Genomic DNA, 15,923 nt, shown 5'->3' with positions numbered 1-15,923 from the left:
CAAATTTAGTTTTCTTTTAGTTTCTATTAAATATTACTGCAAAGTCCTTCCCTAGTTTTATGTTGTGTCATTATCTTATTCCTTTTAATTAGAATCTTTCATATGGAAGAGATAGCTTTCATTTGTAACATTTTAAGCTTTTGTGTGTCAGATCATTCTTTGTAATGCTAGCATCTTTCAATTTCCAGGAAGTGACCAGAGACCGTGTCCTGCAGTGAGGCTCACATGACTGCCTGTACCCTCCCCTCCTCTCTGCTCCCACGTGTGAGACCATGGGTTAACTAAGCAATCCTGTTAATCCGTACTCCAGACTTCCCCTTTCCCATTTTCTGTAGTCTCTCTTTTCTACCTTTGGTTTTGCATTTTTACCAAACCCTCTTTTTTACATTTATTAACCTCTTTGCAATGTTACCTCTTCACCTTGGCTTAGTTTATTATTGTTTTTGTTAATTGCTTAATTTTATTTTCTGTTAACATGTATTGTGCATATCAGTGAAGGTCAGTGTGATATGTCCATGCAGCCATCCTAACCATGTACTTTTTTATACCTTCCACATAGGAAAGAGAACGTGTGATAATTCTGTGTTTAGGTTCATGCACTTAACATAATGCTCTCTCTAGTTCTATACATTTTGCTACAAATGGCAGAATTTCATTCTTTTTTGTGTCTGAGTAATACTCCACTCTCTTTATCAGTCACCTGCTGATGGGTACCTAGGCTTCGTATTTTAGCTCTTGGGAATAGTGCTGTAATAAACATGATTGTACAGGTATCTCTGTAATACATTGATTTCTTTCTTTTGGGTATATCCCCACAAGAAACAGCTCGATCATGTGGTAGATCTATTTTTAGTTTTTTGAGGAACCTCCATACCATTCCCATAATGTCTTTGTGTTTTATGTTAACCTGCTTCCTTAGGACCCATTTTGCATAAAACCTTATAATACCCCAGTTTCGTTTAATCCATACTTCTGAAATAACCTTGCCAAATACCCATCCACATACAAACCCTGTCATACCGATGTCAGATACTAGAGAGAATGGCTAAGGAAAAAGGTATGCGTCAGAACTGTGCTAGCTTATTCTTTGATGATTTGTTGGAAAGTAAAAAATAAATCATAATTTGTATGTGCCTACTACCATTTTATATTATTTAGCGTCAGCCCTACCCATGTTGTTACAAACTAAATCCAAGTTAATTTTCTGTTTTTCTCCAGCGTCATAATTTATAACATTTCTACTTTTCTCAAATTTCTGAACTTAAGTTCAAAGATCATATGTTTAAACCAGACTGTCAAAGACATTTGTACCTAGCTCCTCAATTTCCCCTCACTTTCCAAATTTCTTTGTATGGTTTTCTAATATTTTACTTCTTCCAGTCTATAGCAGAATAATGATCACTTCTTTTTCCCAAAGTTAAATTTTGTTTTGTCTGAAACATTCTAAGAGAAACTCTAATGAAAGGGAATTGTTGTATTTATGTGATTTTATTGAATTAATGATTATATATTCTTGTTTTTCATATATTCAATATGGTGTTTGAAAAACTTCTAAAATACTCTTGGCACTAATTGTATTAATATTTTCAGTAGAGTACTCTTGTTACTAAAGTATCATGCTAATCAAATATAAAATGGATTTGCTTTGTTTTACTCAGAAAGACTCGTGGTGGTGGCTGAACACTGTGAAAGGAGCCTGGAAGATTTGCTTCGCGAGAGGAAGCCTGTGAGGTACTGTGGAAATCACAAGGAAATGAAGGTGGAAATTTGCAAGCATAAGAATTTTAACTAGAAACGCCAGGGCTTTGTGCCCTCTGTTTTTGTTTAATAATACAAAGCAGGTACAAATTTTCACTCTAGGAAACTTATTCAAAGTTAACATTATACAATATTCAAAGTTAACATTATACAATATTCAGGTTTTGTAAAATAGCTGTTGTCCAAAGTGCTTGAAAAAACTCCTCAAAAGAACATAGGTTCATGAAGGTTTGAAATTTTCTAGTGTTACGCATTTCATACATGGTCGATTGTGACAGGATGCTGGTTTACCAAAGGATACAATTAAGCAGGGCATGTTGAGGAGGAAGAAAAGATAATAGATGTGATATGGGTACAATTTAATGATACAGTTTGAAATTTTGGGGCCTTTTTGTACTGGGAATTGAACTCAAGACCTCCCATTTGCCAGGCAGGCACTGTGCTGCGGAGTTGTACATCTGACTCGGTTCAGTTGTTTCAGTGACTTACTGAATTTATTTTCTGTCTCTTGGCAAGAAGACTGTGTCGTCTAACCTTCTACTGCAAGCACATTATTAAGTTAGCTACTTCATAGACTTTCAGAAATTATCTTTCCATGAGTCTTCATGGCACCGTAATTATCTTGTTGTCTTTCCAAACCTGTGGCTGGAGGTACCCCAATGTGGTAGAAGGGGAGGGTCCAAAGCAGAGTTCCCTGGACTGTCCCTAGGATGGGCCAGTTTGGATTCCAAAGAAAGATGTGTTGAAAACCAGGGCGCTAAGTCCAAAGCAGTTATTAGAACTCCCAGAATGCCATAGCTTATTCTGCAGACTTACGCAGGAAATGGTGGTGTTCTCCCCGGTTGTGTGGGTCAGGGCCTGGCGTTTATATGAGTGTTGAAAGAATCTGGATTTAGGGCTGAGGCCACTTTCTTTCAGGGCTTTGGGCCACACCCTAAATATCCTTATCAGTGCCAGGGAGTGTTCAGAGGCTTGACTTGGGCAGATGCCCGCTGGGAAAGCCCTGCAGCTGGCTGAGTCACTGAGCGGTCAGACCACTCTGGTTTTTGTTTAGGACACAGAAATAAATTGGTGAGGGGAGGTAGATGGGGAATTTGGGAAATGGTTCTAGTTTTTAAAAATAATACTACCCTCATTGATTAACACTTTGTAATCACCACACTATTCTGGATATAAATAAACTTTTCCCAAAAGAGTGCTTGGGATGATGCATACACCTGTAATCCCACCTTTCATGGGTCTGAGGCAGGAAGAGCACCCCAAGTTTGAGGGCAGCCCAGGTACATAGTGAGTTAGGCTAGCCTGAACTAGTGAGACCCTGTCTCAAAGAACCAAGATTAAATTATATTAAATTTAAAAAAATAACTTTTCCAAGGGAAGAAAAACGTATATTTTGCTAAATTGTAATAATTTTCTAGAAGCAAAACAAGTAAACTGAATTAAAGAACATTTCTTGGTAGCTGAATATAGTGGTGCATGCTGGTAATCTCAGCACTCTGGAAGGCTCAGACAGGAGGATTGCAAGTTCAAGCCCAGCCTGGGCAATTTAGTGACTGTTACAGTTTATATCTAGATGACCTCCCGAGGCCTCATGTGCTCATAGGTAGGGTGTTTGAAAGGAGGTGGGATTACGGGACTTACAGCTGAATGTGCAGTGAGTAGATGGGACCTGGCGCAAAGCCGTGGTTTGCTGGGGTTGTGACTCCATTCCTGCTCCCTTGACTTTGCTTCCCGGCCACAGCCCTCCTCCACACCCTTCTGGCATGACTTTCCTGCCTTGGAGCAGGCTCACTGCAGACTGGACCATTTAGGAGATGTGAGCAGGCTGTCCCAGAAATGAGAAAAGTGACTGGGACAATGCCCTGGCGAGACCCTCTCTCAAAAATAAAGTAGTTAAAGAAAGTGGGGGGTGTAGTCTAATGAGAAGGGCCTAGATTCATTCATAGCACCACCAAAAAAAAAAAAAAAAAAAAAAAAGGAAAAAGAAAAGAACAAAGAAACTTTGCTTGGTGCTTTAAATAACTTTTTTTGAGTGGTCTCTGCAAAGAAAACAGCAAATAACATGTGCAATGATGTGTCTAGTCTGTGGCCCCAGGCTGGATGCACCTGTGTTATAAAAAGTCTAACAAAATGCAGAAGATTTGCTACCTGCATACATCACATTACAGGTTTTATATGTGGCCAGCGTCAGTTTGTCTTCACTCAGTGCAGCATGGAGTACTAACTGTGGCCAAACGATGACATACTGTCTTTTGGAAGCTACTCCAGGCGCTAAAGTGACTTTTGCATATGTTAGAAATGTAGCTTAACTTAGTGACTGTGTTTTCATAGTTAGAGTGTTTTTAATGTCACCAATCCTTGACTTTTTTAGAGAACATACAGTATTATTTTATGTTATAAAAGCTGCTAACTAGGGAGCCATGGATGAGCTTCTTGATCATTTTACATATCTGTAAAGCAAGGAATTTCACTTAATACGTGAATCATTTTAGGGCAAATTATTTTCAACTTAATCTTAGTTAATATTCATTATACCAGATAATATTATATTGATCGATTGTTCTTGTACTTTGTATGTTTCTTATACTACTATATTAACCTACTATTTTTATTTAAAGAGTAGGTTCCTTGACTGAAAAATCTTTGGCAAATATAAGTGCAAAACTTCAGGAAGTCCCCGATTTACAAACATTAAGTTGTGGACTTTGACAAATGTACTGTGTAAGACTCACTTCGTCAGATTACAAATGAATCTGACTTATGAACATTCTCTGACTTATGAATAGAGCTTGTATGTAACTCAAGGACTTAGAGTAGCATAATGTAAAAGGCTAAATACCTCCTTTACATACTGGTGACTCCACTTCTGCAAACAGGCTCTCTGAATTATGTACTGTAGTATCTTACCCGCCTCACTGAGTGCCAGTCCTGCGTAGGCGTTTAAGAGAGCAACAACAACAAAAACTATGTCTACCAAAAAGTTTGCAGGAGAAATGGTCCCCAGAAACATTATTTATTGTAGCTCCAAACTGATATGAATGCAGATGTCTATTAATGAGATGTCAACGACATAAAAGAGTGAATTATTGGTTCATTCAACACCATAGATGAACTTTTGAAACTATTGTGCTGAACAAAAGAAACCAAAGGATTACATTCTTCCATTTGTGTGACATTCCAGAACAATCCATATTCATCTATGATGACAGAAAAACAGTTCATTTCTGGTTGGTAGGAAGGGAGAATGTAAGGTCTTGCAAGGCCGGCACAATAGCGCCTATAATCCCAGCCCGGGGGGGCCAAGGCAGGACGCTTGGCACGTGCTGCTCGTCACGGTGAGATCAAGGTCAGCCTGAATTACAAAATGAGACTGTCTCAAAAAAAAAATTCTTTTGCAGGGTATTTTTTGAAATTACAGAAATTTTTCACATTTTGATCAGGGTATTATTAACATGATGTATGCTTTTGTCAAAACTTAGTGAAATGTATGTATTTGACCTAAGTAAATTATATCTCATTTAAAAAATGCTTAGTTGCTTGGCGTGGGTTTTGAACACCTCATAAAGATACATTATGTTATGTGGTCAGTAGAGGTTCTCAGTCCAGTAGCTCACTTCCTTGTATTTCTGGCTTTGAGGAGATGCAGTATGAATTCATTATTGCTTACTCAACTATCTCCATACCTCGTGGTTTCATGTTACCTCATACAATTTGTCTGGGTTCAGAATTCAGAAATGTTTCTAGCTTAGGGTGTAAACTATGGGATTCCAATCAGGATACGGGTTGGGACTGTGGCCTTCTAAAAGTCTGGCGGGAATGGTGATCTATCCCTAAGACGGTTATTCCGAAGAAGGTGCAACATTTGGGGAGAAGCTTTGGTTCTTCCCTCTGGTGAATCACACATTGCCTGGCTGTTCTCTCAAGGTAAAGACAGCAAGGGTAGAGTCTGCAGGGGCTTTTGTGGCCTCGCCTCACAGTCCACACTGTCGTTTCCACAACACCTGTGCTTGCGCAGGTCTGGAGTTAGCTGTGTTCACTGTGGGGGGAACCACTGGAGCATATGAATTTGGGCAGTCAGGGTTCGTCGGCGACCACCTTGAGGCTGGCTAACTCATAAATCGTAGCGATTGCGTAAGGACTATTAAAATAAGAGAGAAATGCTGAAACAGTGTTAACACTAACTGACAAATAACTGAAGGTCTTGAACTTATTCGGTATTTATTTAGAGTATTTACATCAGGAGAAGGGCTGGACTTTGCTCTACAGAGGTGTAAAGTGTGAAGGGACTATTCATAAGTACCAAGGTGGGCTGCGGCCTCATGGGCAGCACTGTGCCGTGGCCAGAATTCTGCTGCCTCCTGAGATGCTGACTGGCTGTTGCTTCAGAGGACTCCGTGAGTCACTGAGAAGCTCTCTGGTAGGAAGGAAGTCCATGTTGCTAGAGCGTTTCTCTAATTCCCACATCTCTTTCCACCTACATGTGTCCTTCTTTTACTTACTAAAAGAGCTGAGGCAAAAGAGGCAAGTTGGTACTCAACAAATTCCCATTGCATCATTTCATTTCAGCTCCTATTTCTTCCGCTCTTTTTTCTCCGATTGCCTTTTTGAATCTTTCAGGTTTACCGAATAAGGATAGAGCTGACATAGCTTTGCCAATGAAACTTATACCTATTAGCTAATGAAGTTTTCTCTCTTTGTGCTGGTCATCTTTTTATCCTTGTTTGCAGGATGACGACTCTCAGGGCAGTGTACATCAGTGGTTTCCACAGAATGAGAAATTACCTTCCTTAGTACCTTAGTGTCTGGCTTCAGAAGAAGAACCTGCTAGGAAAGGAAGCACACTCTGAATATGCATATGAATAGAAATAAGATTGAAGGCAGAATTCACAGTCTCTTGCCATGTACATTTTATGACAGCCATTTTTCCTTGACTAAGCAGAACATATTGGCCTTTATAGGTCTTTTTAATTTCTGGAAGCAAAATGAATTTAAATATTTGTGTAAGATACTGTTTTTAATTGTTCCGGTAATAGACTAAAACTCAGAATTTCCATGTAAATTTTGGAATATAATGTTTAGTACTTACTGCCTTGGAGTAGAAATGATCCTGTCAAGTTCAGTTCCAAGATGTTATCTGATCCATTCATCTAAATTAGTTTGGTTGAAAACTGTTTGACTTTTCCACATATTTGAACTGCCTTCGTCTCCAATAGCAGAACAAGTTTCATGCGGAGAGTCGATGTACTGCAATTTTAATTCATTCCATAAGCTGCTCTTAAAGCTTATGAGTTAGTTCTTCCCTCTACTGCCTCAAATAAGCACCCTGCACCTACAAGAAAGCAGATGTAACAGGAAATCTGTTTAGATGGGGCTATAATTTGAGACTCACGATTTTTACTTTTTCATTTGTCTCTTTTTCCAAAAAAGGCTGCAAGTTGTCTGATACTTGACATTTTGCTTTTCAAACAGCCACAGCATCCAGGACAAATATAGCTTACCTCATTTGTAATTCAAAGAAACTTTAAATGCTGGTAAAATTGGTGGAGTAGAGAGTAGAGAATGAGAACTAAAAACTTAGAAATGTGTCTTGGGTCAATTCATGGACTTTTTTATCTGACAGATTTTGTATTTAAGCATTTTTTCTAGAACATCATAGTATTAATTTTACTAGTAGATGATTATAACTTAGATTTTCTTGACGTTTTAAATATAACTAGAAGATCAAGCATTCTGTCTTGTTTTAATGGCCATAAAGTCTTTTTGAAAATTTTTGTTATCCAAGCAGAAAATAAGTTTTTGCTATGATCTGAAAGTGTTATTGTGTTGTTAGTCTTTTACACCACAATGTTGTGCATATTTTGCAAACCAGGTTTATAGGAGAAAAGTATTCAACATTCCCTTAGAATCTCTTCAGGTTTAATATAGGGAATTAGTTTGGAGAGAAAGCTTCCTTTCCTGTGGCTTTTTATATTACCTCTGCCAGAGTCTGATCTTGCTAACATTTTTTCCCCAGTTTCAGTTAAATGATCAAAATTAGTAGTTAGAAACCGAGAGGCATGGAATTAGACTCTGATGGCCAGTAAATTGCAAGAAAAATCACAGCATTTGAAAGGTTTCTTTGAAGTCATCTCCTATCTGCTCCCTGTGAATCTGCTTACTTGCTACTCTAAAACTAAATTCAAAAGGCTGAAAAGTGTGGAAATTTATTTTGATGTTTTATTTGAAACATGGTCTCTCTCTGTAGTTCATGCTGTCTTTGAACTCAGTATGTAACACAGGCTGGTCTTAAACTCACAGTACTCCTCCTGCCTCGGCTTCCCAAATGCTGGGATTACAGGCATGCATCCCCCATCCCAAGAAAATGGAGAAATTTAGATCTCAACTCTTTTCTGGAGTGTTTTCCAGAGAATGTTAAATGAATCATACTGTCATTGCTTCTGTTAAAGCATAAGGAAATGGTTTGCCTTTTAATTCTAGGTACATTGTGAAAAAATATTTTCCCCTTTTGTTTATTACATATTCAGAGTATATAGTTTTGCTAACAGACAGATATTCAGCAGTTTTGCACTTGAAGTAGACTTTCTACATTGTCCTTAAATTTGCAACGGAAGAAAGGGTGGGCATGAAATGTGGTTTGTCACATTTTTAGGATGAAGGCTTTCCAGAATTTCAACAGCGTTCCAGAGGTTATATATGGAGGCTGTGATGGGAAGCAGTGTCTGCAGTGTTTACTAGCCTGATGGAAAACATGATTTGACTTGCTCGGATGAGGAAGTTTTATTTGCTCCTATTAAAACACTTACTACTCACTGAATGAGATACTCCAAAGAATTTAGACACACTCTGGAATGTCATCCAGAGTAGGATAATGAACCACAGGTATTTTTCCCCCAGTTCTGGGAAAGGTCTTTGCATGAGCCTTCTACCCATGTCCTTTTATTTTGTAATAATTATTATTTTTAAAGATGAGATCCCACCAAGTTGCTAAGTTGCCTAAACTGAGCTCAAACTTACAGTCCTCTTGCCTCAGCCTTTCAGAGTGCTGGGACTACAAGGGATCCTCCTGCATCCCGGCTAGCCACAGGTAATTTCTGATACCTATCAGAAATAGGTAGTGGATATCCTTATTTCAAAATAAAAGCTGATGGCGAAAATTTAGACTCATACGTATTTTTTCTTCAGAAGCTAAACACATTTGACATTATTACAGTATAGTCATGTAAATTAGACATTTATATAATTGATACATATTTTTCTTATTTTACCTATTTTGTGTAAGAAGGAAAATAATACCAATAGGTGTTCTTCACACAGGCTTAGATGGTTGTGCAGTCTTTGACTTTCCTGCTGTCTTGAACCTGGAGTTACTAATTGTCAAGTGTTGTTAATATGACCGTGGTGATGTTTTTCACATCTGACTACCCAGCAGCGTGCCTGTTGTGTGGCAGCAGCAGCCTTGAAACGGGCATTCTTAATTTGTCTTTTCATACTCCAGTCACCCCTCCTTCCTCTGTTGTATATTCTTATAGATCAGTCCATTCTCTGCTCAAAAACATTTACAAGCTTAGGATCTGACTCCAGTCTAAATTATTTCCAAATAGGGTCTAAATTGTACAAGTGGATTTTCTTTTGCCAAAATACATTTAAGTGCCAGAGAATTAAAGTAAAAAACAGCATGAAAACAAAGCTGAGTCTTTTTTGTCTAACAGTATTCTTCTAGGTAAATGCTTTCCTGCCTGCCTTTGTATCCTTCCTCTCAACCAAAGCAAAAATCATGTTTTGCTCCAGATTTCGGTTATATTTTATTTCTCTACCAGCAAGATACCTTTAGTTTGTAATTACAAATTTGAAGAAATGATTTATCTTCTCTAATAACCTCTGATCCACATACTGTAATTTATTCATTTTTCTGTCACATGGGTTACCATGAAAGTTTGCATGTAATAAATATGCTGACAAACTTTTAAGTAAATTATGTTTTTAGTTTAGTCACATAACTTGAGTGTTTCTCTGTTATCTTCCTTTTTATTATGCACTATAATGTTATTTCCCCCAAAAAAGGAGTTTGAGTGAAAACGTGATCAAATATGATCTTGTTAATTTGCATTTTATTAATAAAGTGACATTCATAGAGGAAACAACTTTTCAAAGGTCTGCTGCTAAGGTCATTCAGGCACCGGCAGGATTCAATGCCTTGAATTTATATGAGTGCAGTCCCTGTTCCTTGCCTGTTCTCTCTCAGGCCATCCATATTCTTTGTCATCTATGTCTCTACCTTCAAAACCAGCAATGGAGAACCGTGTGTCACATGTATCACTTATTCACTGAGTATCTCATTTTCTTTGTCTTTGACTTCCAGATCCAGTTGTCGAGGGCTCCTATGAGAGGGTCAGACTAACATAACCCTTACTCATTAGGCTGACTGTACAACATCACTCCATTGGAGTAGACTCCGTCCTTGTCTCATTCTTAGGATTATGCAGGGTTTGTACATCATGGAACAGAGATCTTGGGGACCATTTTAGCATATTGCAGAATTTGGTTAGGGAAGATTTGGGAAAACCTTTCTGATCTACAAGAAAAGGTGATAATTTATATTCTCTTGTGTTGGTAACTCATCGTAGCATAGCTAAGGTAGTGAAGATTGTCCTCTATTAGAGGTTCCCAGTGCCATTCCCAGCCTTAGCAGTGTGACCTGTCTACCAGAAGTACTGGTGGACTCAGAAGTCATTGCCCTCACGGTTATGGTGTATTACAACAAGACTATGCAGTGAGGGTGACCCTATGGAACATGTGCTACAGCGAGCTGTGTGTATCATTGAAAGCTATAAAAGGTTCACCGTCACTGTACACATCAAAACCTGCTGAGAGAAAAGCATATGGAGCAGAGTGTGGAGCAAACCATGCTTCCTAGAGTCCTTTCCAAGACTTTAGTTCTTCCGGGTGCCAATAGGTGTGAAGTGTTGTCTGTCACTTAGGCTCAGCTGAGCCTAGGTGACAGAGTTTTACTATGGCTTGGTCACATAGGCACAAAGTACCTTTTTGACTGATTTCAGTTACTAAAGCCCCAGGCTCCTAAAAGAAATTAGGTTTCAGTATAAATTACAGTACACAAACTGTCTACACTCGGGATGCTTCAAGGCCTCGTATTGCAAAGCACTCAGCAGATGGAACATTCCAAGGACCCAGTTCCCAAACTCACCAAACGCTAGTCAGGAGAACTTTTTGGGCCTGTGAAGTATTTGAGGGCTCAGTCCTTATGGAGCCAGTATTAAAAGAGATTTATATAACGGCTTTCAGTGTGCATGTCAAGACTTTAACAAGCGGCTGCCAGCCTGGTTCAGTTGGGGTTTGCTGAAGACTTTTTTGATTAAAATTCAGTCATCGAGTACTGCTGTGACACTGCAACATTTAACAGCATGAAAACATAGAGTGCTTACTTCAGTCATTCTCCGGAGCCGAAGATGATGGTTTCTGTGCTTCAGGTGTAACAAGGCTGCACACCAGGCGTGGAGGGCATGTTCCCTCTGAGGCTTGGGGGAAACTCACTTCCAGCCTTGCTCAGATGGTTGCATGAATCAGGTAATGGTAGGGTTGATGCACCCATTTTCTTGCCGGTAACGTTCAGGATTTGTTTCTAGAGGTACCTGCGTTTCTGGGGTTAAGGCCCCATTTCTTCATTTTCAAAGTTAGGAGAAGCAATTCAAACCCTTTCCATGCTTCGACCCTCTCACCCAGTGGTGACAAACCGATGGCACACGTGCTGAAGCAGGCTGTTTGTGTCATTGAAAGCTCTAATTAAGGTTTGCCGTCACTGCTCTCACCTGTCCGGTGTCTTCTGCCACATTCTCTGCCTCCTATTTGCTTTTCTACTGATTTCAAGTGATTACATTAGGCCCACCGAATGATCAGTACTCTCAGTGTCTCAAAGTTAGGCAGTTAGCAGCTTTAGTTTGATCTGCTAAAGCCCCACAGCAGGACCTGGTTCACGGCATAACCAGGTAGCAGGAATCAGAGGGCACCTTTCAGTTCTGTCCGCATGCTGTATTCCTTTCTCATCCTGTGGTGGGGAACAGACAAACCCAGAGGCTCCCACATGTTGGTGAAATGCTCTGCCAGGGAATTCCATCCCCAGCCCAGCCACCATGTTCTTAGTACTAAAGGTAAGTACTAAAGTCTTTGCAGTTCATTTCGTTTTCAGAAAAGTGACATCAGAGCAATTGTAGTTCTCAACAATTAAAAGCATGTTTAACATCTGTACTTATTGAGGAGAGAAACTCGAGTCACTCAAACAGATAGTTTAGGAAAAAAATCAAACTAAATTAAATGCAAGGTGTGTTTGCTGTTTTCCAGAGTAAGAATTAGGAGTAAATTCTGTAATTCTTATGTGAAATTTTTATTGAGCAGAAGCCACTTCTGTGCTCCTAGACAAAAAGAATAGTCAGAGAACGTGAGAGTATTGGTATAAAATGCTGACACGTTTGGCTAGGGGTACATTTCAGTCAAATGTCTTCTTTACTGAGAGATGTGCTCAGTGTTAGAGGCCCTGTACGGGACTCAAGAGGGCAGTAAGGACTAGAGCAGGAGGAGCCGGGGTCTGCACAGGGAATATCTGTGACAGCTGAAGACTCGTGAGTCCAGGCAGGTCACTGGGGGAGTACGTGAGCCAAGCTGCAGCCGGGTTAACCTGGACCCGTGTCTTCCCCTTGAAAAGCTGCGGCCAGACCTCAGCTCCTACTATCACGGGAACGTGTGGCCCGGTGTTGCCATGTACTTTACTTTGTCTAAAAAACTCAGAGCCTGGGTCCTGTGTAAAACCTCTAAATGTTTGAATGCTGTGGAATAATTGAAAAGTTTTAAAACACCTGATCTGGATCCCCCTTCCCGTCCCGGCTGTGCTTGGAGAACTGTGGAGTTATAAGCAAGCAGGCAGGTGTCCACTTTCCCTGGAGCCCAGCTTGTTTGGGAACCTCACACCTGGGTGCACTGGAACAGCTAGGCGGGTCTGGGGCGCCTGAATCCGTCTCCCCATGTGCTTGGGAGTTCTAAGGAAGCAGGCAAGTGCCACCGGTTCCAGAGGCCCGGCGTCCTGGGGTAAGTGCCCCATGCACTTTTCCCCAAGCCCAGCTTGTTTGGGACCCTCGTGCCTTCTGGGTGCCCTGGAACAGCTAGGCTGGTCTGGGGTGCCTGCATCTGCCTCCTGGTTCCCGGCTGTGCTTGGAGGACTGTGGAGTTCTAGGAAAGCAGGCAAGTGCCACCAGTTCCAGAGGCCCAGCGGCCTGGGGGAACCCTCATTCCCAGGAGCTGAGGGCATAGAAGTGGATTTCCAACAGACCCTGAGGAAGCTTTTGAATAACACTTGAAACACAGAAATATAGGAAAATGACAAAAAAAAAAGACCAAATTACAGTCTCAAACCTCCAGCCCATTCCAAGAAACCTTAGGAGTGATGTATAATGAAGAAAATATATGCCATATACCTCAGATATCAGACATAATAGCAACTGAAATAAACAAGCAACTCTGGGAAGCTTTAAAGGAATTCAAACTAGAAATAATCTCCCAGGTAAAAGAAGAAATGTTAAAGAAATGAAAGAGATTCTGAATATATCTAAAGAAAACAGTTAAAAAATTGGAGGAACTAAACAAAAAGATAGAATACCTAGGTGAGCAATATAAGAAACAAACAGAATACATAAAGCAGATGCACAGAGATATACAGGAAATAAAAAATTCCACTGAAAGCTGTAAAAGCCACCTCAATGAAAGTGAACATAGAATTTCAGACGTTGAAGACAAGAATGCAGCTAGTGAACAGGAAAGGAAAGATCTTTTAAAAATAACAAAGAATCAGGAAATAACAATTCAACAACTACAACATGACACAAAAAAACCCAACAAGATTGATAGGGATTAATGAAAAAGAAGGTGATAATGTCAAGAGGATATTTAGAGATGTAATAGCTGAAAATTTCCCAAACATGAGATCAAAAACCAACATTAGGATCAGTGAAGCATATAGAACTCCAAATAGTCATAATCAAAATAAAACTACACCCAGACATATAATAATCACCATCCCAGAAATCCAACACAAGAATAGATTATTAAAAGCTGTCAGAGAGAAAAGACAGATCACTTATAAAGGAAAACCTATCAGAATCACAGCAGACTTCTCAGCACAAACAATAAAGTCAAGAAGAGCATGGAGTGAAGTATTCCAGATCCTAAAGCAAAATGATTTCCAACCTAGACTGATATATCCTGCAACACTATCATTTAAAATAGATGGTGAAATACGAAACTTCCATGACAAAGAACAGCTGAAGAACTTCATGAACACCAAACCAACCCTGCAAAAAATATTGAAAGACAGTTTAGATACACAAAGGAAAAAACCACTAAGCAAAGCAAATAATTAAACAGAACAGAAAGATAAAGATGCAACAGCAGAGAGATAAGAATCCTACAATTAAACAACATTTAACAGTAATAACCATTAATGTAAATGGTCTCAATGCACCAATCAAAAGAAACAGACTAGCAGAATGGATCAAGAAACAAAATCCAACCATATGCTGTTTACAGGAAACCCATCTAACCCAGAAGGATACTCACAGACTGAAAGTCAAAGGATGGAAAACAATTCTTCATGCAGCAGGAATCCAAAAAAAGGCAGGAGTAGCCATTCTGTTTGCAGACAACGTGAACTTTAAACCAACAATGACCATAAAGGACAAAGAAGGTCACTACATACTCGTAAGGGGAAAACTCCAAGAGGAAGAGATAACTATCTTAAATATATACGCACCAAACTCCAGAGCGCCCAGTTATATAAAACAATTATTAACAGAAATGAAAACTCAAATTATCAGTAACACAATTGTAACGGGAGACCTTAATACGCCATTGACACCAAGGGACAGATCGACCAGACAGAAAATGAGTAAAGAAATAACAGAACTGAATCATACCTGTGAACAAATGGGTTTGATAGACATATACAGAATGTTCCACCCAACAACATCAGAATACACATTCTTCTCAGCAGTACATGGATCATTTTCTAAAATAGACCATATATTAGCTCATAAAACATATTTAAACAAGTGCAAAAGAGCTGAAATCATCCCTTGCATGTTATCGGATCACAGCGCTCTGAAATTAGAAATTAATGATAAAAGATACCGCAAAAATCCCACAAACACATGGAAACTGAATAACACACTCTTGAGTAATCAGTGGGTCACAGAAGAAATTAAAGAAGAAATCAAACAATACCTAAAAGAAAATGAAAATGCAGATACAACTTACCGGAATCTGTGGGATACAATGAAAGCCGTTCTGAGAGGAAAATTTATTGCACTGAGTTCCCACATCAGGAAAACAGAACGAATACAAATAAATAACTTGATGCTACACCTCAAACAGCTAGAAAAGGAAGAGCAAGTCAAGCCCAAAGCCAAAAGAAGAGAGGAAATTATAAAAATCAGAGCAGAAATCAATGCAATAGAGACTAAGAAAACAATCCAAAGGATCAACAAATCAAAGAGTTGGTTCTTTGAAAGAATAAATAAAATCGATAAGCCCCTAGCCAACCTTATTAAAAAAAGGGAAGAAAAAGCTCAAATTCATGCAATAAGAAATGAAAAAGGAGAAGTCACTACAGACCCAATAGAAATACAGAAGATCATCAACACCTATTTTGAAAACCTCTACTCTCAAAAGTTTGATAACACAGAAGAAATAGACAGTTTCTTAGAAGCATATGAAGTGCCAAAGCTAGATCAAGAGGATGTAAAACTGTTGAATAACCCAATCTCGGTTACTGAAATTGAAAATGTAATTAAGTCCTTACCCACCAAGAAGAGCCCAGGCCCAGATGGATTCACTGCAGAATTCTACAAGAAATACAAAGAAGACCTAATGCCGACACTCCTCAAACTATTCAATGAAATTGAAAGGGAAGCAATCCTGCCTAAGTCATTCCTGGAAGCAAATATCACTCTAGTACCAAAACCTGAGAAAGACCCAACTAAAAAAGAGAACTATAGACCGATCTCCCTAATGAACACAGATGCAAAAATCCTCAATAAAATATTGGCAAATAGGATCCAGCAAATCATCAAGAAGATTATACACCATGACCAAGTGGGATTCATCCC

The 15,923-nt window shown here is 39.2% G+C and overlaps 1 protein-coding gene across 3 annotated transcripts in view; it reads left to right on the top strand.

The window, feature by feature from the left end:
• Tbck (TBC1 domain containing kinase) overlaps positions 1-15,923 on the top strand; it is a 193,713-nt gene that overhangs the window by 15,237 nt on the left and 162,553 nt on the right. For all 3 annotated transcript variants that reach the window (XM_013150594.3, XM_013150592.3, XM_013150593.3), the window contains exon 3: positions 1,659-1,731. In XM_013150594.3, the coding sequence (XP_013006048.1) occupies positions 1,659-1,731 (73 nt within the window). The remainder of the gene's footprint in view (positions 1-1,658; positions 1,732-15,923) is intronic.

This window comes from Cavia porcellus, unplaced genomic scaffold (assembly GCF_034190915.1).
Source record: "Cavia porcellus strain 051 isolate PalLab524CR breed Dunkin Hartley unplaced genomic scaffold, mCavPor4.1 scaffold_14, whole genome shotgun sequence".
In the NCBI taxonomy this organism is placed as follows: domain Eukaryota; kingdom Metazoa; phylum Chordata; class Mammalia; order Rodentia; family Caviidae; genus Cavia; species Cavia porcellus.
The sequence above is the reverse complement of the archived record's forward strand: the minus strand, read 5'-3'. Positions and strand labels throughout refer to the sequence as shown.